We start from the raw sequence: 23,232 nt of genomic DNA on the forward strand, positions 1-23,232 counted from the left end.
TATATAACCTTTAGATGATGTATAGCTGAGAAGGTTAGTTCTTCTATTTTTTTCTTTAATGCCAGGTTAGAAATAAGCACTGTGTCTTTGCTTCTATTGATCTTTGGTTATTTGAGAATGAAATTTTTATTTTTGATGAATTAAGTCATCATACTTTGGAGGACTTCTTAAATAGTAATAGGTTAATGTTTTTATTTAGTTATTTCTCTTACAGTTTGACTCTTGAACTGTCTTTAAATACATTTACTTGTTTACCCATATGAGGTGAGTTACTTTCTGCTTCTCTAAATTTCAAGTAAAGGAGCAAAGCCTTATATTTTAAATATTTAGCATATAATTTTTGGTAATATCCAAAGTCTACCAAGTTGTAGATATTAGAATTATTTGGGAAAGAAGAGGCTTTGAGTATGTAATTTCGTTTTTCTCTTTTATGTGTATGGGTGTTTTTCCTGCTTGTATATTTTTTATTTTTGTGCCCTTTGTGTGTCTGGTCCCATAGACTTGAGAAGAGGGAGTTGATTCCCGAGGACTGGAGTTATAGATGGTTGTGAGCTGTCATGTGGGTATTGGAACCTAGGTCCTCAGGAAGAAGAGCCATTGCTCTTTGCTGAGCTCTTTTCTACATAGTGGCATTTGTCTTTTATCCTAGCATTTGGTAGGTAAAAGCGGCAGATCTCTGTTCCAGACTAGTCTGGTCTGCATATTGAGTTCAGGTCTGCCTGGGCTACATAGTGAAATCGTGTCTCAAACCAAAACCAAAAAACAAGTCACATCCACACAGCAATTTTTATGTCACTAATATCTGGTTATATATTTAGGAGGATGAAAAGGCAGCTGCTGAAATTTATGAGGAATTTCTTGCTGCTTTTGAAGGAAGTGATGGTAATAAAGTGAAAACATTTGTTCGAGGCGGGGTTGTTAATGCAGCTAAAGGTGAGTCCAGAGATCTAGACTGAACAAAGCTTGGATGGCACAGCAACACATTAGTTATGGAAGACTTGAGTTTCACATTTCTTTTTCTATTAGCACCCTCTGGTGGTTAAATTAAGGCAAAATAAATCCCGAAATATGGAATAATGAAGAGATACTGAATGTGATTAACAGAACTTTATGAAGCAGTTAATAAAAAAACTTAGTGCTAAACTTTAAAAAAAAGCAGATTATATTGCAGAAAATTTAATCTTTCATAGTTTTGCTATAAAGGATTAAACTGGCTGGTAGAATGGTAATAATGTAAATTTAATTTCACATTCAAATCTTAATAGTAAAAACATCTTAATTTGCTTCTTAAATAAAAATAGCAAAAACAAAAATTATATGAAATTAGTTTTACAACTTAGCATTTTAAATTTCAGATGAACATGAAACAGATGAAAAAAGAGGTAAAATCTATAAGCCATCTTCAAGATTTGCAGATCAAAAAAATCCTCCAAATCAGTCATCCAATGAAAGGCCACCTTCTCTTCTTGTGATTGAAACGAAAAAACCTGTAAGTAATTATTAATAATTGAGCATTCATTTTAGAAGCTGGCATTGTCATTAGTATTTTGAGTGCATTCTCTGCAAGAAAATTTTTTATGGTTTATAATAAGTCTTGGAGTAGGTGTTGAGTTTTGATGTTGTCTAACTCGTAACTCATGGAGGTGAGAGTGGTAGATTAGGTTAGGACGTGGCAATAGTCCTCGTTGAACATTTGATACTGTATTCATATATTGCAAGTCAAAAATTTTGTTGTAAATGTAGGGTAATATTCTTTTAAACAGTTCTGAAGTAAAAACCTAAAAATTATTAGCAACATGTACATGTTTATTAGGATGATTTTAGAACTTCTTGGGGATTACTATCAGAGCTGATATATCTTTTAATTTCTCATTATAGAGTTTTTTATTCATTGGAAATAGGAGTTTTACAGAGGACAATATGTGGATCAAGTCACTTGGAGCCACATTTAGTTAATTAAATATGATAGATTAAATAGTGATGTAATTGATTTTTTTTTCTTGAGTGGTTGTTAAGATAGCACTGGAAGCAATTAAAATGTAACAGCTTTATTGCTATGTAATTCACACGCCTTAAAATTTGCTTCAAATTTATGTAATTAGGTGGACTCTTAGTATATTCACAATTTTTCAAAAATTGCTTTTTTGCAATTCTAGAAGATTTTTATCACTGCCAAAAGAAACCATAAATTTGTTTAATCTTCTTTGTTTCAAATCATATATTCTTCATAGCCACTGAAGAAAGGGGAGAAAGAAAAGAAAAAAAGCAATTTGGAACTTTTCAAAGAAGAACTAAAACAGTAAGTTTTATATGGAGAATTCTCTATGATAGCCATACTGGACTGATAATTCGAGATGTCGGTATGTATACTAGTTATTATCAGCTGGCTTGCAAGTGAACTTACTCTAGCAACAATAGATAACATGTGCTTGAGAGTCAACTAGCATTTGGTCAGTGTCCATTGCTGCTTGTAATGTGTAGATTTAATGCAGTTGGTTTATTTCTTATCTGGAATCCTAGTTATTCACTAGGGTAGAGGTCATCAAATCTATTAAGAGCAAAACTGTAAGCAGTAGTTTCATGTTGAATTTTCTTTTTACCCCAAAAGAGGCATTATTGTTCAGTGTGGACTTGTAGATATGTACTTGTTCCTGTCTTGCAATTTGATGGGCTCACTAGTCTTGGTTATAATTACTGGTAATGCAAATACATTCAATTATTTGAAGATGTTACTTAGAGAAGCTCTGTTACCAAATATGAATGTGGCTTACTCTAAGTTGACTGTAAATATTTTCAACAGAATTCAGGAAGAACGTGATGAGAGACATAAAACAAAGGGCAGGTTAAGTCGATTTGAGCCTCCTCAGTCAGATTCTGATGGTCAGCGGCGTTCTAGTAAGTGATGTTTATTTTAATATACATATTTATGATTTATTATCTTAAAACCTAAGAGTTGTGTTTTTTTTTTTTTTCTTTCAGTGGATGTGCCTTCAAGAAGAAATCGATCATCTGGTGGTAATACAGTTTTTTGCTTTTTTACTTAATAGAGATGGTTTCAGCTTTGTATTTCACAGGGTATAATTTTTTTTTCTCCCTTGTTTTAGTTCTTGATGATTATGCACCTGGCTCACATGATGTAGGAGATCCCAGTACGACTAATTTATACCTTGGAAACATTAATCCACAGGTAAAATAAGTAAAATAAAGCCAGTGTTGGCTTATGTTTATTTTTATTGTTAGTTAGGAAACTAAAATTTAGGTTGTGAAGCTGACAAAGCTGATGGAATTATTTAATAATTGTTTTGTAAACTTGGGACTTACTGGTTAGATCCAAATTGTTTCCTGTACATTCTTGAAGACATGTCTTCCCTTTTAGTAACTAGACAGTGTTCTTTGAGGGCCATTTCGGATGTACAGATTGCTTTCTTATGGAGTTGCATTTCTTTTCCTCCTTGTGCTTTTCCCTTTCCTGCTTTAACTGGAGCTTGGGCTCTTCCTGTTTCCCACCTCCCCTCTGCAGCATGATACCACACTGGCTTCGTTGTTTTAATTTCTCTGCTTCAGTTTGGTTAGTATGTTTTGGGGAATATGGTAGGTTAGATGAAATATTTTTGTTGAAAAAAAATTATACTTTTGACCCTGCTGTGTATGTTTTCTGATTCTCTTCTTGATCACCCTGGTAGATTGGTACTAGAGACAGGAAAGCTGTGCACTCTGGTTTTCCTTCCATTATCGACAGGTGCACTCCCCACTCTTGCTTGAAATGCTGCTCAATTTATAGATATAAACTGCTGCCAAATAGATTTGTAGATTCCAAGATCTTCAAACAAGAAGAGAATTCAGACATGACTTTGGTTTTAGTAGCTCTAACACCCTAAACCCTAGCTACTTATTTAAATAAAATAGAAGACTTCTAATATGAAAATAATGCAGATGCTGTGCTAGGACAGGGTTTCACCTGTTTTGAGTTTCTAGAATTTAAATGTAATACTGTAGCATTAATATGTTGCCTTTTACTTTGTAAAAATGATTTTGCTTTCTGAACTGCATAGAATTTTTGCCCCTCCCTTCCTTTGTGTTACATAACCAAACGCTCTCATCTTTTAATAGATGAATGAAGAAATGCTGTGCCAAGAGTTTGGAAGATTTGGACCATTAGCTAGTGTAAAAATTATGTGGCCTAGAACTGATGAAGAAAGAGCAAGAGAAAGAAATTGTGGCTTTGTGGCTTTTATGAATAGAAGAGATGCTGAAAGAGCTCTAAAAAATTTAAATGGTAAAGTTCTGTGGTCCATCTATAGAATTTAGATATTTCTTTGGTGTAGATTATTCACAAAAATTGTACTTCGAATTTATATCAAATTTGAAAGCCTATTAAGGAAATTTAAGTTACCAGAAATGCTTTCTTTTCTGGAGTTTTGTTAAAGTAACTTTTTTCTTTTGTAGGGAAAATGATTATGTCTTTTGAAATGAAGTTAGGTTGGGGTAAAGCTGTACCTATTCCTCCGCATCCAATATACATTCCGCCTTCTATGATGGAACACACACTTCCCCCACCTCCTTCCGGACTGCCTTTTAATGCGCAGCCTAGAGAGCGATTAAAAAACCCCAATGCGCCCATGTTACCACCACCTAAAAACAAGGAGGATTTCGAGAAGGTAATTTAAAAATGTACATAGAGCTGCATCTAATATGTAAATACTAAATCTGTGGTAGTATTTCTTTTCAACAATTTTATAGAATTATGTGTGTTACTCTGGCAACTCATAAAGAAATAAGTAGATATGTTCCCTGCCTTAGTCCATGGAAACCCTATATTGAATCATTAGGTCATATTTTTATTTGTGGCTACCATTCCCTTTTGACCACTCAGTAAGCCCCTCCCCAATCCAGTGTTGTATTCAGGTTTGGTTGAATTCAGTGTTTGAATTTTCTTTGTTCTAAGAACATTCTAGTTTTTATTTGGTTAAGAGATTTTTTTAATTAGAAGAAAAAAACACCTAAATAGTTAAATTGCTTAGATGGCAGCAAACTAACTTAGCTTTCAAGTTTTTGAGGTAGTAGACTATATAACAGTGTATATGGTATTTCAGAAATAGTTAATCTAGTAAAAGCAAAGGGTGAGTATTTTTCTTTATTAAACATAAAACCAACTTAATTTCAAGTTGTAAGAATTTGTTGGTTCTGTTATGAGTTAATTCCACTTGAAATCACAGGGCTGGTTTTAAAGGCTTGGGAACAAAGTAGCAAACTGTATGGTCAGAGGCAAACAGTTAATTATTTCACATATTAAAATCTTTATCTGATAATTCTCAGTGTAGTACCTATTCAGTGCATTGATGTGCATTCTGGCAGGAATGTTCTGATTCTTTGCGTTTGGTGAACATTAATTGTTCACTGTGAACACATCCATTTGCATTTATGTAATTGCCTAGTGTATAATTACTTCCGATGCAGTGATAGCCTGCAGAACTTGTGATTAGATGTGTAGTGTTTTCAATGCATTATGTATATTTTTGCTTGTTACTTGTTAACAATACTCACATATTCTATGTTTATTATCTGATGTGACTTCATATACAGACTCTGTCGCAAGCCATAGTCAAAGTGGTTATCCCAACAGAAAGGTACATGTTTTTCTTTATTATTACTGATCTAAATATAGACAATATCCCCTTCTGAATTGAAAAGAAATGGTGTTGAGGAAAAGGTATTGTCTTGACTGAGCAATGGTTCCTTCCCAGTGCTTTTGGGGGATGCGTATAAATTAAATGAGTCTAGTTACTACACTTTGCAATTTTATGTCATCTTTTCTTTTGTTTTTATTGTTACCACTTTAGAGAGCTAAATAGCTTTAGAAGTTAGAATGTTTAAATAGATTAATGTGGAATTGTTGGTCTGGTAATTTAAAACTATTGTGAAGGGAAAAATAGGCATTTTAAATAAAATGTGTCTTAAATTTTAGATATTGTTACAATTTGAACCAATCCATTACTTTTCTCTTGGTTTCTGAATTATCTGCATTTAATATACAGTCTTAGCTTTAGATCTTATAGGAGGTGCAGTTGTTTTTTTTTTTTTTTTTTTTTTTTTTTGTAATTGATTTGAGAAGAAATTCCAGTTGTCTTCATGGACACTAGACATATTAGGATTTTTTTAGTCATGACAACAAAGGTGTTTGGATCTTTTTCTTCCCCTTTTTTCTTTTTTTAATACATTGCTAATGAAGAACAATCATGCTGTAGGTATGCTCTTGCTCAGTCAAGCTCAGCCTTTTCCCAAACACAGGAACACAACACTGGTTGAATAATAAATGAACACAAAAGAATTCCAAATTCTCTTTGACATTGGCCTTGGTGAGCAACACCAGCTGAACTGTCTGCGGCAGCGGGGGACCAGGAAAACATCATGGGATGGATTGGGAAAGTATACAGTTTTTGACCAGACATTGGTACGATCGACTCCGATAACTGTGGTTTTACTATAACTGAGAGACTTTTTTTTTTGTTGTGGTTGCTCAGAATAAGATAATTGCTGTTTAAAAATAAAATAATGCACTTTAAAATATAACATTTTTGTACTACACTGTTTTGTTTTTTAAAAAAAGTCATTTTTCAAATAAAAAAATTACATAATCCTTAAGGGAAGAGTATGATTACGTTTTGCTCTTGATTCCAAGACAGCAACAACTAATTGTCAGATTTTGATTTTAAATAGTTATGAAATATTTTAATTTTCTTTAACTTGTAATTTTATAAAGATAGATTTTTATCAGTTACAAGCCTGTTTAAAACTACAGTGGGTTATTTTTCCACTGTTAAAATGTTCACAGGGAAAGTAATTTTTTAGCATTCAAAAATATATCCAGTAATTTTATGTGTGACTCAGCTTATTTTAAGCAAATTTTGTGTATATATTTTGCTGAAAAGTCTTGACTTACCATTAGAATGAATCATTTGGTTTTAAACTTGATAAACCATTTTTCATGTTCCTTAAACTGCTGAAGTCAAGTTGTTTTTGACTGCATTTATAGACGTCTCTGGGTCTATAATGTTTATCCACATGCTAAATTGGTCATGTATTATGATTTGCACTTGAAACTTCCCTGAGTTTTCATTTGCCTTATAGCAGCGGGGATTTTAGAACTAGGAATATCTGCATGGCCCCTTTCTAAACAGTGCCAGAGACTTGCGTGGGTGCTGAGTTCCTTCTCAGTTGGGAGCAGTACTGCATGTCCACACAGCAGTTAATACTTTCGTGAAGGAGAATTTTTAAGTTAAAATTACGATTTTTTAAAATAGTTTGAAGTTGAATTGATAGTTCTAAATGAATAGTTTCCCCTTTGTAAAGATTTAAACCTCCATATAATTTTTTGACCTTTAGAATTATTTTTTTTACTATATAAAAATATTGGTGTCCATTTGAGTAGGCTTGTTTGAAAACTGTAGAAAATATAGTCAGTATAAAAGATTATTTCACTGTCAGGTGCTTTGAAGCGAAGTATTAGAGCCCCTTGAAAAAAATCTGTCTTCTATAACAGTATTTATATTCTAGCAGTTTTACATGGATTTGAGCCAAGAATGCCCAAAATGTAATTTATGTGTGTCTTATACCAAGACCCAATATCCTTTTGCTCTTCCCAGTTGTACTTGCCAACTTTGTACTTAGGGACTGGTGACAAGGAGGTCAAGAGCAGCTTATGGATACGAAAGCAGAGTCGTTTCTGCTGACATAGTAGTTGGTCTGAAATTAGTTTGGAATCTTTTATTAAAGATTTTATTTTCAGATTTAAAAAATAAAAATTCTTCCTATGAGTGCAACCAATAAAGTGACTTAAACAGTAGCTCATATCCTTTTGGAAAAAGCATTTCAGAAGTAGGCATCTCACCATGTCCCTTGTTTTGTGAAGGGTAGGACTCATGGCTTTACAATATAATTTTTTCATTGGTTGGTTCTGTGCAGGCAGAATTACACATTAGGAATTCTAAGCTAATTTTGAAATGTGCTTCAAAGGGATGTTGCCTCATTAGAGGTCAGATTTAATAAAAACTCCATCTGGTATGTGTGTACTAGAAACACAGGAATTTGGGTGGGTCTTTTATTAAATCAGTTCTTAAATTTGTTAAATAGTTTTTCATTTTTATAAGTTAAAGTTATGGTTACAACATCTTAATATAATTGTGAAGTGTCTGTATTAGGACTGTTTTCTTTTAAAAAATATTGTATCCATTTTTAGATGGCTGTAACATGCAAATTGTAATTTGCTGATTTTATATATATTTGCAGCCATCCAATTAGTTGTTATTTATAATTTAATTTTTTTGAATTTTGAAAATAATATTAAGTGGTATTTAGGAAATTCAGTCTATTACTATAAGGCTGTCTTGTGGCTTCCCATACTCCTTCACCTCTCCTTCCTTCCCATTCCTCTACCCATCACTGCCCCATCCCCTCTTAATGCACAAGGGCTTTAATGTGTGCTCCAGGTTACTTTTTTGTATTAAATTCTGTTAGTCAGCAGAATGTTTTTTTTTTTTTTTTAAACTGCACCATTATAGTAATTTAGGTCAAATGTAGTTTTATATAGGGGTATGTCTGAATCCATTTTCTTTAACTGTGTTGTTGTTGTAGGAATTTGCTCGCTCTGATACACCGAATGATAGAATTTGTTGTGCGTGAAGGGCCAATGTTTGAAGCTATGATTATGAACAGAGAAATCAACAATCCTATGTTCAGGTGTGCTTCTTTTATTATGGTTATAAATCTTTAACAAAATTTAGCATTAGCTATTTTTAAGTGGCGTTAAGTACGTTCACATTATTTTACAGCATTACCATTTATCCGTTCATTTCCAGACATCTTTTCACCTTCCAGAACTGAAACTCCATACTCATTAAAGAGTAACTCTCCATCTGTCTGGCCTCCCAGCCCCTCACAAACACTGTTGTTTGTATTTCTGTGAATTTGACTACTCTACATATCTCTTAGGTGTAGAATTATAACTCATTTGTCCTTTGGGACTGACTTCGGAGTACTTTGGAGGCCGATGAGGGGGAGAGTGAGATGATCTCATTCTATAGCCTAGACTGCCCTGTACTTATCTTACCTTAGTATTGAGAGTCACAGGCAAAATCAACACCCAGCTCCTTTTAAAGTCTGTGTCTATATTCTATATTTTGCTAACCCTCAAATGGATATTTTAAAGCCTTTTAACTCTGTTACTTTTTTTCTTGAAATTAAAAATATTTCCAGGTTCCAAGAATAGGCTAGTGAGTCAGCTCATTGGGTTAAGGGCTTTTGCTGCCAAACTGGCAGCTTGAGTTCAAAATACAAAACCCATGTGGGAGGAAGAGGGAGCAGATCCCCAAAAATTGTCCATTGACTGCTTTTTGTTCTGTGATGTGCATATATACATACACACACACAAGCAGTGTGTGTGTGTGTGTGTGTATGTCTTTCCCCCAGGAATAAAATTCTAAAGACCATAAAAATTTAGCTCTTAGCATTGTCTTGGAGGAAAATAGCTTTCATTATGCGTTCCAGTGAAAGAGTCATAAGCAAGTTAGAATTGGGCAAAGTAGTTTGAAAGGAAATTTGTCATCTGAATTACTTGACTTAAGACATTGATTTTATACTATATTAAATAGGGTAAAAGCTTTTCAAGTTATATGCTGAGAAAACCTCTCTAGTATTTGAGAATATTCTCTGACCTATGTTTAATAATGCCAGTTATGGCGTGGTGGTCCACACCTTTAATCCTAGCTTTTTGGAGGCAAAGGGAGCCAGATATCTGTGAGTTGGAGGGTAGCTTGTTGGTATATATAGTGAGTTCCAGGACAGCCATGGCTACATAGAGAGATCCTGTCTGAAGCAGCCAAACAAAATTTTTTTTTTTAAATTATAAAAACAGTCATTCTGAGTGTTCATATTAGTTTCTAAGGCAGTCTGGGATGGGGAAGGTGAATATTGTGGAAGGTAAAAGGACCCCTTCCCTAGCTCCATGCCCCAGGGACTCTGCTTTTGGTCTTTAGAAGTAAGAGGGCAAATAATATTTCTCATTTGTTTTATTTAATTGATAATTGTCCTCCCTCCCTCCCTCCCTCCCTCCCTCCCTCCCTCTCAGGCTTACAAGTAGCTGGTTTTATGTAGACACTAAAGTAGATAGCACCCTCCTAAAGAATATGGTGTTTATTGTTTTGTTTGTCCTGTTTAGGTTCTTATTTGAAAACCAGACACCAGCGCATGTTTACTACAGGTGGAAGCTTTATTCTATTCTGCAGGTAAGTAGGGTCAATTACTTTGTTGATTTGAACTTTGAGTTTTAGAGCTGTCTAATAGCTTTCTAATAATTACTAGGGAGATTCTCCAACTAAATGGCGGACAGAAGATTTTCGTATGTTCAAAAACGGATCTTTTTGGAGGCCACCACCATTAAATCCTTACCTTCATGGGATGTCAGAAGAACAAGAGGCAGAAGCCTTTGTGGAGGAACCTAGTAAAAAGGGAGCACTCAAGGAAGAGTAAGAGCTTTTCTCTTTGTGTTCAGGGAAGTTGCTCTATTGGTCGCTGTCTTTAGTTGTTTTGCTGTAGCTCTTTCAGCCATGTGATAAAATGGTGTTTTCACTTGCCAGTGTTAAATAGTAACATGTTTTATGATTTTAGACGTCTTGGAGAAAGACAATGGTAAATAATAAGAGTGTATCCTGTTGACCTTGACCTCTTCCTTAGGAAAGTAGTGATCATCTCTTAAACATAGTTGAGGTCTTTCTTTAGCATTGCAATACTTAATGTTCTTGTAGAAATTACCTAGACACTAAATTACTAGAGAATTTTTGCCGGAGTGCAACATAAAAGAAGAAAAATGACTGTGTAGTGGGGTCAGGCATTACTACTTCTATAGTTTTATATAGAACTATGGAAATACTAATAGTGTGTAGTAGTTCTGAGATGGCAGGTAGGAAAACATTATTATTAGTGTCCACTGGGAGAGGTGGGTCACCTAAAAAGAGCACTTGTTGCTCTTGATAAGGGCCTGGGTTCAGATCCCAGCATCTACATGATGGCCAGCAACCATCTATATCTTCAGTTCTAGGGTCAAATGTCTTCTTCTGGCCTCTCCACAGACCAGATATGCATGTTGTGTGTGTATATACATACATGGAGGTAAAACACTCAAGCACATAAGATAAAAATTAAATCTTACAAAAAAAGTTAGTGCTCATTCTGAGCTGTTATAATGGAGTTAACTACATTTTAAAAGATAGACATGTTAAGTGTTTAGAAGTTTTTCATCCCTCATGGAAAACGTTGGCTAAAAGATTTTAGTGTGTAATGTTACATACTTGATGCACAGTGTGGAAGACTTAATACTTAATACAAATAAGGGTATTTGCTCACAGTGGAGTCTTAATAGTTGTTGAGTGTATTTGTTCCTTTAGGTTTATGGTCATTATATTAGCTATAGATCTAGTCCTTAGTCTAAATATAGCTATCTTCTTGTTTTGTAAACGAAGGTTAAAGTTTTTATTACATTTACTTATTTGTGTGTGTGTGTGTGTGTGTGTGTGTGTGTGTGTGTGTGTGTACTTGTGGCATGCATGTGGAGGTTAGATAGGGGACAACTTTCAGGACTCTTCTTTCCTTTCACTGTGGGTCCTAGGCATGAAACAGGTTATCAGGCTTGGAGGCAAGTGCCTTTACCTACTTTGCCATCTTGCCTTCCAAATAAAGTTTTTTTGAAACACAATGGTGCTTGTTTCTTTACATGTATGTAAGGTTGCCTTAGAATAATAGCAGTAGAGGAAGTGTGTTTCAGAGACCATGTGGACTGCAGGACCTAAAATATTGTTTCCCTTACAGAAAAGGCTAGTCCTACTTAGTTCCTTGTAGAAGTGCTAAAGTAATAGTTCTTCCAAAGGAAGGCTATGGAGAACTTGAACGGTTTCTATTTTAATGGGGGCTAGTAAGAGTAGAATACTTTTGGAGACTTTAAATGACCATAATTTGAAATTTACATATTTTAAGTTTTTAAAAAGTCACAAAATATGTTGTTAATTTTAGAAAAAATATTCTGCTCTATGTATAAGTTCTTTAAAAAAAAGTGTAAATGGGTGATGGTGTCTTTAAAACCATTTTATCTGAGTGAATTTTAAGCTAGTTTTTGTGAGGTGAACAAGGTAACTGGTATGTAGTAGAGGAACACTCAGAGACTTCACCTAGTCTGGTTATTGGTTATTGGAACATTTGGAATGTTATGTTTAATAATTATAAGTGAAAAACTTATATTCAGACAGCGGGATAAATTAGAAGAAATCTTGCGAGGATTAACTCCAAGAAAAAATGATATTGGAGATGCCATGGTTTTCTGTCTTAATAATGCGGAAGCTGCTGAAGAAATAGTGGATTGCATTACTGAGTCGTTGTCCATCTTAAAGACACCTCTTCCCAAGAAGGTATTGAAATGGCTTCTCTTTCTGAACATTAGTTAATGGCTTTTTTTTTCTTGGAATAAGCTTATTTTTACATGAAGAGCTTGACTGATGAATTATTTTCTATATATTCTTTTGGCTGATAAACTGGTTGAAATGTAAGTAAATCAATAGGTTGTATTCCTGCGAAAATTGTGTTTGTAATGATGGATCTCATATAGTAATAATTAGTATTTACTATTAAATTATACCTAAACTTAGCCTCTGTCACTGTTTCAAGGAATGAGTGTACAGGGGTTTTTTTTTTTTTTTTTTTTTAGATATGCTGTTGGCTAATGTTTTCCTTTTGTCTCATTTTGTATTACAGATTGCCAGGTTATATTTGGTTTCTGATGTTTTGTACAACTCTTCAGCCAAAGTTGCCAATGCTTCATATTATAGGAAATTGTAAGTATAAGATACGAACTGAAACTCTTGAGATTATGGATTTGAGGATGAGGAGATCAAAAAGGAGGGTTGTTCTGTTAGTGTTCTTCATTAATTTTAGGGGTCATTGAGATGGCTCAGCGGGTTAAAGATGCTTGCCATACAAACCTGATAACTAAGCTTGAATGAAAGAAATGACTCCACAATTTTCCCCTGACCCTGATTTCAACTCTCACACAATAATAATGATGATGATAATAGCAATAATAATAAATACAATTTAAAAGAAATTTAGTAGAATTTTTAAAGAAATAGACTTATGCTTATTGAAATAAACCAGTGTAAACTAAATTAGTTGTTTTGAAAACTTTTTTCAGTTTTTCTTTTTTCTTTTTTTTTTCTTTTTTTTTTTTTTTTTTTTTTTTTTTTTTTGGTTTTTCGTGTCAGGGTTTCTCTGTGGTTTTGGAGCCTGTCCTGGAACTAGCTCTGTAGACCAGGCTGGTCTCGAACTCACAGAGATCCGCCTGCCTCTGCCTCCCGAGTGCTGGGATTAAAGGCGTGCGCCACCACCGCCCGCCTCAGTTTTTCTTTTTAATGACATTTATTTGTGTTTACGTACGTGTGAACATGAAACATGACCTATAAGCAGAGGTTAGAGAACAACTTGGAGTTGATTCTCTCCTTCCACCACGTACATGGGTCCAGGGATTGAACTCAAGTTGTCCTCCTTGACAGCAATGTTTTTATCTACTGAGCCATGTGGCTTACTCTTGTTTGATTTTTTTTTTTTTAAATGAAATGGGGACTCACTCTCACCCAGATTGCTTAGAGTTTACTCTGTAGCCTTAAACTTAAGTTTAAAACTTGACCTTAAACTTGTGGCAATCCTCTTGCCCTAACCTTCCAGGTGCTGAGATTATAATATGAACCACCATGCATTTTATTTGTGTTTATTAAATAGTCAGGCTCAGGGAAAGGAATTGACTCTAAAAGGAAATTCAAAATTGTGGCCCAGGCTGGGAATTGTAACTCAGGGTTGAGTGCTTGCCTGACATGAAGAACCCCTGGGTTTGATCTCCAGCACCACTTAAAACCAGTAGTGCACACTGTGATGCTGGCAGTCCAGAGGCAGAGGCAGGAGGATCTACAGCTCTCAAGGTCATCCTAACTAAGCTGTGTAGTCAGGAAGAAACTGGTGACTGATTTGCATTTTAGTCTCTTTAGCTCTTTGAAGTCTCTTAGACTCCCCTCTTTCTCTTTAACCCCATACCTTGTCCATAACACTATTTATTGATAAAAACATATTTTATAATCTATCCAGAAGCTGACTGACACCACTTTCCTGGCTGCTGGCCTGTGTTCCCACCTAACTGGTTTCTCTTCTATCCCCTGCTCTGTTGTCTGTCCAGGTGATCCTTTGAAACCACAAGTCATGACCTAGGGATGGGTGGAGTGCAGTTTGTAGAGTGCTTGCCTGGTGTGCCCCAAACTCTTGGGTTTGCTTAGCACTGTATAAAATCAGATGAGGTGGTATGTGTCTAGCACTTGGAATGTTGAGGTGGGAGGATAAGTTCAGGGTTATCCTTGGCTACATAGCAAGTCCTAGGTTAGCCTATACTGGGTACATATGCATATGTGTCTGTAAGTACTTGTGCAGGTGAGAGAAGGAGAATGCGATCAAGAGAGAGCCCAGTTTTTAATTCTGCTAATACTTTTTTTCCTTCTATACATCACTTACCTTTTAAGTTTGCTATTATATGACACAAAAGAGGAGAGACAGATGGCTAAATTCATCCTAAATATAAAATTGCTTTCTAAAGGACACTGGTATTTTACATTTCTTAATTTGCTTTATCCCTAAGACCAGGAGAGGTTTTCATTGGCTAGCAGGCTGAAGAGAATGTGAGTTTTTAAACAAATTCTATTTTAAAGAATGTATTGTTTGAATTTCAGTTTTGAAACAAAGCTATGTCAGATATTTTCAGACCTCAATGCTACTTATCGTACAATTCAAGGCCATTTACAATCTGAAAATTTTAAGGTATGTATATTTTGTTGTTTTTGCCCTGGTGTGTTATAGAGGAGGAGGGCATTAGAGGGCTATAAAAGAATGTAAGACAAATATAATATTTAAGACTTGGTCTTTTTGAAATTATGCTTCAAAGTTCTTTAAAATATTGTATTGTCAGTTTTTAGTTTTATTTTAATTATTTAAATATTCTTAGTTTAAATTTTTCTTTAATGATTTATTAGTTTTAATTATGTATATGTGTCTTTGTGTGGATATGTGTACATGTGTGCAGGTGCATATCCAGGTCAGAGGTATAGGAGCCCCTGGAGTCAGAGTTACAGGGAATTGTGAACCAACTGATGTAGGTGCTGGGAGCTGAACTCAGGTCCTCAAGTCTTATTTAAATATTTTTAATACTGATTTTTTTTCCTCCTCACAGAACATATTCAGAAGACCATGTGTTTTATAATGGTATATATAAATTGTCTGGATTAGGAACATGCATTTTGGTTATTCATGGTTGTGTAGAAAGTATCTTCAGGGCATTGATAGCTTCAATATAGCAGATGGTTGTGATATGTGGCCTCACCTACTGTGGCATGGGGCCTGGAGGTGCCACTTGGCCCTGTGTCTGCTGAGGTACCATGCTATAGCTGGGATGAGGATCTGGAACAGCATGGAAGGCAGCAGCCAACCACTTCTTCCAGAATCTCAGGATGGCCTGAAGCATTGGCCTGTATTCCCTCCTCCAGAAAATAAGAAGACTGATTAGATTTATTGGCCACCTACCACAGATTGTCACCAGATCAGAAAGGCCCCTCTGTACCCTAGTGTGAAGTGTGTCATTATGAAAGCAGAGTGCCATCTGAGACCCAGTTCCTCACAGCTGTGTCTGGGTGCAGACCTTGGTGGAAATAGAGTGGATACCACTGGTTTCCCAGTGTGCAGATGGGTGCATGACGCTGACCACCATTAGCTGTGCAGTTGTGGAAGCACAGGTGGCTTGAGAATGTCCTTGATGATGATCTGGAAATTTGACCTTCAGAAGTTGTGTGGAAGATTTAAAATTTCTTGGAGTATGAGGAGTGCTGGACACTGTTCTTGCTTAAATCATGAGTACATGTTTAAGACAGACTGGGAATAATTATAATGAGCTGCTTTGTAGGAAAAAAAAAACCTATTCAGTTTTTTTTTTTCTTTTTAAAATAACCTCTTAAAAGAAAAATCAATAGCCTTAACTTTAAGCTGTAGACCAATCTTAGGAAAAGGCCAGTCAAAGCTCCTCCCACCCAAGGTAGTAATTGAATAAATGAATATACTGTTGTGGGAAGTAGACTTCGTTGAGAAATTTCTTTAGTATAGGAAGCTGTCCCATGAGCCCATTATATAGATATTGGTCTTAGTTGAGGTTTTATTGCTGTGAAGAAGTACCATGATCATAGCAACTCTTAGAAAGGAAATTATTTAACTCATCCTAGCTTATAGTTTCAGAGGTTTAGTCCATTATCATCTGGAAGCATGGTGGCTTGCAGGCAGAAGAAAGAGCTGAAGAAGGAGCTGAGAGTTCTGTGTCTTGATATGCAGGCAGCTGAAGGAGACTTTGTGTTACATTGGACATAACTTGAGCATAGAAGGCCTCAAAGCCTGCCCCCATAGTGACACACTTTCTCCAAAAGGCCATAATGCCACTTCCTGTGTGCCAAGCATTCAAACACATGAGTCTTATGGGAGCTTTACCTATTTAAATCACTACAATATTCAAACAGATCCATTAAATTTTTTTTGTTTTATATTTTGATTATAAGTTATACTTCTTAGAAAAGTATAGGAAATGTGTAAAGAAAAGTGTTAAACAAGATATCTTTGGGTCAAATGCATTCAGGGTCAAGCTTGATTGCTTTGGTTTCTAGTTATCAGAAGGCACTGTGAGATTGCTTTTTAGAATGTGGCTCACATTCACTACAGACAATGTAAGAGTTGGCCTTAATTAAAAGACAAGTGGTGCCTCCGCCACCCCCAAGTATTTTTAGGTCTTTATTCTTGGAAGATAGTGTTGCTTTAAAAAGCTTGGAAATGACATACATAATTATTTTTTTAATTTGAAGAAAAATGATCTAGCAATTTAAAGGAAAATTCATCAAATCACATTGGTTATCCTCATTTGAGACATACTACCTCAACTGTCATTGACTGTCTGTTTTCTGTTTATTTAGCAACGGGTAATGACTTGCTTCAGAGCATGGGAAGATTGGGCAATCTACCCAGAGCCATTTTTGATCAAACTTCAAAATATTTTCTTAGGACTTGTAAATATCATTGAAGAAAAGGAAACAGAGGTAGGTATTCTGTACTTAAAAATTGTTCTGGGGAGAGAGAGGTATATACATATATAACATTTCTTTGTGAAAACTGCCTCTGTTTACCATTAAATAACCCAGGAGTCAATGAGATATGACAGGGATATTCAGTTCAATGTTGTGTTCTTATGTGATGGTGGCTGTTTTTTTTTCTAGCACAAAAAGATCTATGATATATTAGTAGAATATAGATAATACACAGAAGCCCCTCAACTTACAAGGGGTTCTTCATAATCTAAATAAATTTCATTAAGTTAAAGATACATTGAATACTTGTACCTATATGACTGAACCTGACCACTTAGCCTAGCCTACTTTGAATATCTCATGGAGCTTAAATTAGCTATAGCTAGGCTAAAATGATCTAACAGGAAACCCAGTTTAAAAGAAAGTATTTAGTATCTCATTTAATTTACTGAAGACCTGTATTTAAAAATGAAACACTGTAGATAGATATTGTTTGTCCACATGATCATATGGTTGACTGGTACCCATAACTAAGTACCACTGCCCAACATCACACTGTATCACTACCCTAAGAAAAGATCAAAATTTGAAGTACAGTTACTACTGAATGTGTATTGTGTTTCACTGTTGCAAGCTTTTAAAAAGTGTAAGTCAAGCCATCAAGAGTTGGGGATTATCTCTGTATAAAAACTTCTAAAGTTAGCTTAAAAAGTAAACATACATCATGCAGCCTGATGGCACCAAATTGTGTTCATCATTCTCTTGCTTTTTCCCTCCTAAATGGTTTATAAATCTTCCATCTTCATTTCTGGTAGTAACACATGAATCTCTGTGGGTGAGTTGAGGTCATTCATGTTTAAGGTTATTATTGAGAAAGGTTTCCTAATTGTTATAATTCTAATTGTTCATTGTTTTGTTCTGTTTTATTGTTCTTGAGTTTTTCCCATTAGGATTAGGGTTTGCTGGTTTATCAGGTTAGATATGAATTCTTTCCTATCTTTTCTTTGTTTATTCATCCTTTCCTGAAATTTTTTTTATTCCTGGTGCTTGTGATTGAGACTGTCTTCTTTTTGTATATAGTATTTAAATATCTTTTGCAGTGCTAGTTTGGTGCTTGTGAACTGCCTTAGTTTACGCTTGTCTTGAAATGTTCTTATTTCTCAGTGTTTAAAAAACAGATTTGCTGTTTTAAAAGACATCTAGATATAACATGGTTGGCAGTTATTTACTTTCAGAACTTGATTTATATCATTCGCTGCTCTCCTACTTTGGGGTTGCTGAGAGATATTACTCTGATGCTTCTGCCTTTTTGGGTTAGTTGACATGTTCCCCTTACCTATTGCTACTTTACTTTGTATTTTATTGTCTTGACCATGTTGGGGTTCCAATTACCTTTTGTGTTTCAAAATTTCTGGATTTGTGAAATTTGCTGCTCCTAAATTTCACTGAATCCATTAATCCCTTGTATTTTTAGTGCTTATCTGAATGTGTTCTATATCCCAGGGATGATTAGGTTTGACTTCTTGGCCATATCCTAGAGTTCTTGGATGTTTATGGTCTTGATCTTTTATTCATTTGTTTTCCTTACAGATATTTGAGTGCAATATTTCATCCACTTTGTCCTCCATACCTGATATTCTTTGTTTTGTTTGGTAGAGTATTGGTGATACTTCCTACTGTTTTGTTTTGCTTTAGATTTATATGCATATGGGTGTTTTGTCTGCATGTGTGCGTGTGTACCACATGCGTGCCTAGTAGTGCCCATGGAGATCAGACAAAAGTATCAGATCCCCTGGAATTGAAATTGCTGATGGTTGTGAGCCACCTTGTGTGTGCTGAGAATTGAACCCAGATTTTCTTGGAAGAGCAAGTGTTCTTCACCATTGAGCCCTCTCCCCAGTCTGCCCCCCACAGCTCAAAACAAAACAAAACCCAACCTCCTTTTTTTTTTTAATTTATTTTTTTAAAAGCTTTTTAACTTGATAGTGTGAGTGGGCATGCAGTTGCCATAGCTCACGAAGAGAGGCCAGAAGCCGTCTCAACATTTGTCAGCCTCTCTTGCTCACTTTACTTTGTCCAGGGATTGAACTTGGATTGTGAAGCCTAGATGCAGTGTCTTACTTGCCATACCGTCTTGCTGACTCACTACTGTAATTTTATTTGATTCATTGAGGTTTTCATTTCTAATTTTTTAAATCCATATTGTTAACTTTCTTAACAATTTTTCTCTCTGCTGACTCTTCTGTAGGGCCTGGTTTGTATCATTAGTTTTACAAGAAAACGTTGCCAAGTTTCTTCTGACTTTTAATTTATATCAGTATCTGAGTTTCCTAATTGAGGACTTAGGATCTTTGGGCGGTCTTTGACTTTCATCTTTTTCCTGTTGCTGTGGTGTAGCCTGTGTACCTGTAGGTTTGACTATCCTTTTGGGGTTTTGCAGTAGGGAGTGTTACTGAGAAGCTGCCTTTTGAGGGCTCAGTATGCAATACCCTTTAGTGAGGTTAGTCAATTGCTTTTGACTACACTTATTTGATTCTGTTCTCTTCCAGGATGTTTTTCTCTTCCTTTGTAGATTTCCCTGATTCCTTCACCAATTGGTGAGGAGACAGCTACTTTTCTGCCATCTTCTTAAACTCTTGTTTTAGTTTCTTCAAATACAGTGTTCTTCCTGCCACTGGTCTTCATACATGTTCTTTCTGGACCTTGTGTGTTACCAGATCTCAGTCTAAGTGTAACTTTAGGGTACTTTCTGACTTCTTTAAGTAAAATTTAATTATTATATAGTATAAGATGGTGATGTACCCTTTTGATCTATTGCTCTTTTCTTTTCTAAACAACAAAAACCTTTACTGAGTTCTTTGACAGAAGAACCAGACCTGATTTTGTTCATCTTTGCATCACATGCTACCTGGCACCAATAACAAGCACTTAGTACATATTAGATAAATAAACGTATAGATAATTGCTACTTTGGCTAGACAATAAAGTGTGTGTTTATATTGTGTCTGGTTCCAGCCACATTGGTATTGGATTTTGTTAATCTAATAGTGAGAGACTTAAGCAAGTCAAAAAAATATTACAGTAGTGCATGTTTCTGTAGGATGTCCCAGATGATCTTGATGGTGCTCCCATTGAGGAAGAGCTTGATGGTGCGCCTCTGGAAGATGTGGACGGGATTCCCATTGATGCTACTCCCATTGACGATCTTGATGGAGTCCCTATAAAAAGTCTTGATGATGATTTGGATGGAGTGCCTTGTAAGTTCCAATTTCAAACATTTAAAGACTAACTAAGAGGTTTAATTTCACACATGGTGTTCTGGAGAAATGTTTGTTTCTGACTGTGTCAAGTTACTTTTCTGACATTTGAAACTCAGATATCTAGCAGTATGTTTCACTGTGGCAAGGAAAGGGCTTTCTTACAGTCATCTTTCTTTTTTAGGGTGCCACTCTTCTATCATAATAGCAGCTTTCCTCTTTTGTCTCAGTTGTCTTAAAGCTATGGGCAACATTTTGTGTTGATTATAGTCATGATGTCAGATGCTCAGTGTTCTCTTGCCTAAAATTACATTAAAGTGTTGATAAAGTATGGCATATTTACTTTAGAAAATGATTTAAGTATTATTTATTTTTCTTCCTCTCAGCTCCATATGCTTAAAGTGTTTTACCTGATTTCCTATGCAGTAATTCACTGCTTAAAAATTGGGTTGAAGCAAAAAAAGTGTGTTAATTATAATCCTTGATGCTGTCAGTGTTTTCCTACATGTGGACTTACTTTTATTAGCTTTTTGATAAGCCCATTAGTTTGAATCATCCCCTAATATATAGCTAATCTTTTCTTCAATAGTGGATGCAACTGAAGACTCTAAGAAGAATGAACCCATATTTAAAGTTGCCCCATCAAAATGGGAGGCTGTAGATGAATCTGAATTAGAAGCACAAGGTGAGTAAATCACAAATACTGAGCTTTATGCAGTTGTGTACTGGGATAGTGGTGTATTCACTGGTAGTGAGCGTACTTGCCTGGCATGTGTAAGGCACTGGGTTGACTCCCCAGCGCTTGCTGAGGGGGAAGAAAGTTGAGTGTTCTTACAGTAATTATTGGTGCCTTTGTATTTGCCTGTGTATATTTTCTTTGTATGTAAAACCTTTGTTTTCAGCCTTCAGAGTCAGTGCTACCATGATTTAGGTCTGTCATAAGCATTCACTGGACTTTATTGAATTTCAATGAAATTCATTGAATTACTACTCCTTTAGTAATTGTCTTAGATCCTGCAATTTGGAAGCTTTGAGAGTACAGTTAGAGAAATCATGATAACCTTTCAGGCCGAGGTGTTTCTATAGAAAGTGTAGATGTAGATGGGAAGCAGCATCCATTTGGAAATCTGCTTTAGAAACTGAGTTTTGACCTCCCATAGTGGTTCTTAGATCCCGTTTACATTTGCCTTTCTCTTTATACTTAATGGGACCCGTGTCTGTTAGTGTTTGTTGATGTGATAAAATAAGTCGTGCCATTCACCATAGAAATACAGATAGTGCTTTTAATCATTTCTGAGTTTGAATAGATAGTGTAGGTATGAGAAAAGATGTATAGTACATGAAGATAAAAGCTTCTGTAATATAAACTTTCAGCTCTAAAGCTGGGCTTCTACTGTGCTGTAGCAGAATGCTAATTTACCTTTCCCTCTGCAGCTGTGACAACTTCCAAGTGGGAGCTATTTGACCAGCATGAAGAATCAGAAGAAGAAGAAAACCAAAAGTAAGAATCTAAGTTTCACACACACACAGTTCCCTACACATATACACCCCCTTTTTCTTACTGACAGTTATAGTTGAAATAATAGTGAAGAGGATAACTTCACCTTCAAATCCTTGTGAGAGAATCACCTTTCGTCTTCATTTTTTTCCCCAGTGAATAAAGAGCTTTGGTCTCTGGTCTTTGCACTAGGTTTCACATGGATGGGTTTTCTAACTGAGGCTATACATTTCTGCCTTGTAGCTATTATTTCATCTGTTTTATTTGTTTCAAATTTTTGTCATCAAATATTGTTTTGGATCCACAAAAAAGTGATTTTTAAAATGTTAAGTGGGAAGATTATATTCCTTTTCTTTCAGATAGTGCATTGCTAAGAACTATTTTGTTATTTTAAATGTAAACATGTCAGAAGAGGTAAGAATAAGTGGGCTTAATGAGTATAAAGAAATGATGATTTTTTGATCGTTTTCTCTTTTGCAATCATCAGAAGTATTTTTGCTTTTAACATTGTGTTAGTAAGAATGTAAAGTTTGTATGATAAGTTTTATGAAGCTTCATTGCTTTGAATAATCGAGTTTTGCAATAGGAAAAATTGCTATCAAGATTATTCTGGGAAGAACTTTTTGTTCTGTAAAAACTATAATCTTTTATTCTCAGATGGAAGAAGAAAATCGGGGAAGCCCTTTTGTTGTCCCAGCACAGAATGTGCATTTGTGTGTACTTGGTAGAGGGACTGATGGCTTGCAAGGAAGTGTGCTCAGTCAGTAGTTTGTAGACGGTTTGATGGCATGGGAAAACTGGCAGTTCTGTTGGTGTGACTGAGTAAGTTGGTAATGATTAGAAAGTAGAAGTGTGGCAAACCAGTGGCGATAGGTCTCAGGAACTGAAGACTACTAGAGTGAATGATTCAGGTTAGTTTGCTTTGAAACTGTTTTGTTGACTTTTATATCCATGACTCTGTCATTAGCAACATCTCAAATATTAGCTAACTATATACTGTACTGATCAAATAATTCTTCAATTTACATTGAAGGGTAGAAAGTTTATCAGAGAATGCCAGATACATTGTTAGGTTCATTTTCTGAAAGCATTAGGGGCATAAAATTGATTTTTGTTTTACTGTATGAGTTTATTTTAGTATTGATGTTGAAGTAATCATTGCTAGAAACATGGGTCAGTAGAAGTAGGATTCATGTTTTTAATTTTTCTTAGAACTCCCATGTTAATATAAGCATCGGCTTGTGCAGATGAGGAACACTGATTTGCACAAAGCTTCCTGGTCCTTCAA

At 35.3% G+C, this 23,232-nt stretch overlaps 1 protein-coding gene across 8 annotated transcripts in view; it reads left to right on the forward strand.

Annotated features, from left to right (window-relative positions):
• U2surp (U2 snRNP associated SURP domain containing) overlaps positions 1-23,232 on the forward strand; it is a 70,411-nt gene that overhangs the window by 34,886 nt on the left and 12,293 nt on the right. For 5 of the 8 annotated variants that reach the window (XM_050157223.1, XM_050157228.1, XM_050157224.1 and 2 more), the window contains 19 exons: positions 819-933; positions 1,356-1,489; positions 2,232-2,299; positions 2,801-2,895; positions 2,980-3,015; positions 3,105-3,187; positions 4,111-4,276; positions 4,447-4,658; positions 5,584-5,627; positions 8,632-8,736; positions 10,214-10,280; positions 10,357-10,520; positions 12,290-12,452; positions 12,796-12,875; positions 14,808-14,895; positions 17,079-17,201; positions 20,290-20,446; positions 21,036-21,131; positions 21,881-21,947. In XM_050157223.1, coding sequence (XP_050013180.1) covers positions 819-933; positions 1,356-1,489; positions 2,232-2,299; positions 2,801-2,895; positions 2,980-3,015; positions 3,105-3,187; positions 4,111-4,276; positions 4,447-4,658; positions 5,584-5,627; positions 8,632-8,736; positions 10,214-10,280; positions 10,357-10,520; positions 12,290-12,452; positions 12,796-12,875; positions 14,808-14,895; positions 17,079-17,201; positions 20,290-20,446; positions 21,036-21,131; positions 21,881-21,947 — 2,063 coding nt within the window. Of the gene's footprint in view, positions 1-818; positions 934-1,355; positions 1,490-2,231; positions 2,300-2,800; positions 2,896-2,979; positions 3,016-3,104; positions 3,188-4,110; positions 4,277-4,446; positions 4,659-5,583; positions 5,628-8,631; positions 8,737-10,213; positions 10,281-10,356; positions 10,521-12,289; positions 12,453-12,795; positions 12,876-14,807; positions 14,896-17,078; positions 17,202-20,289; positions 20,447-21,035; positions 21,132-21,880; positions 21,948-23,232 lie in introns of those variants that run through there. The other 3 variants (XM_050157222.1, XM_050157227.1, XM_050157229.1) reach the window with 2 other exon arrangements.

Source organism: Alexandromys fortis, unplaced genomic scaffold (genome assembly GCF_014885135.2).
Source record: "Alexandromys fortis isolate MF-2015 unplaced genomic scaffold, M_Fortis_MF-2015_v1.1 scaffold_85, whole genome shotgun sequence".
Lineage (NCBI taxonomy): Eukaryota > Metazoa > Chordata > Mammalia > Rodentia > Cricetidae > Alexandromys > Alexandromys fortis.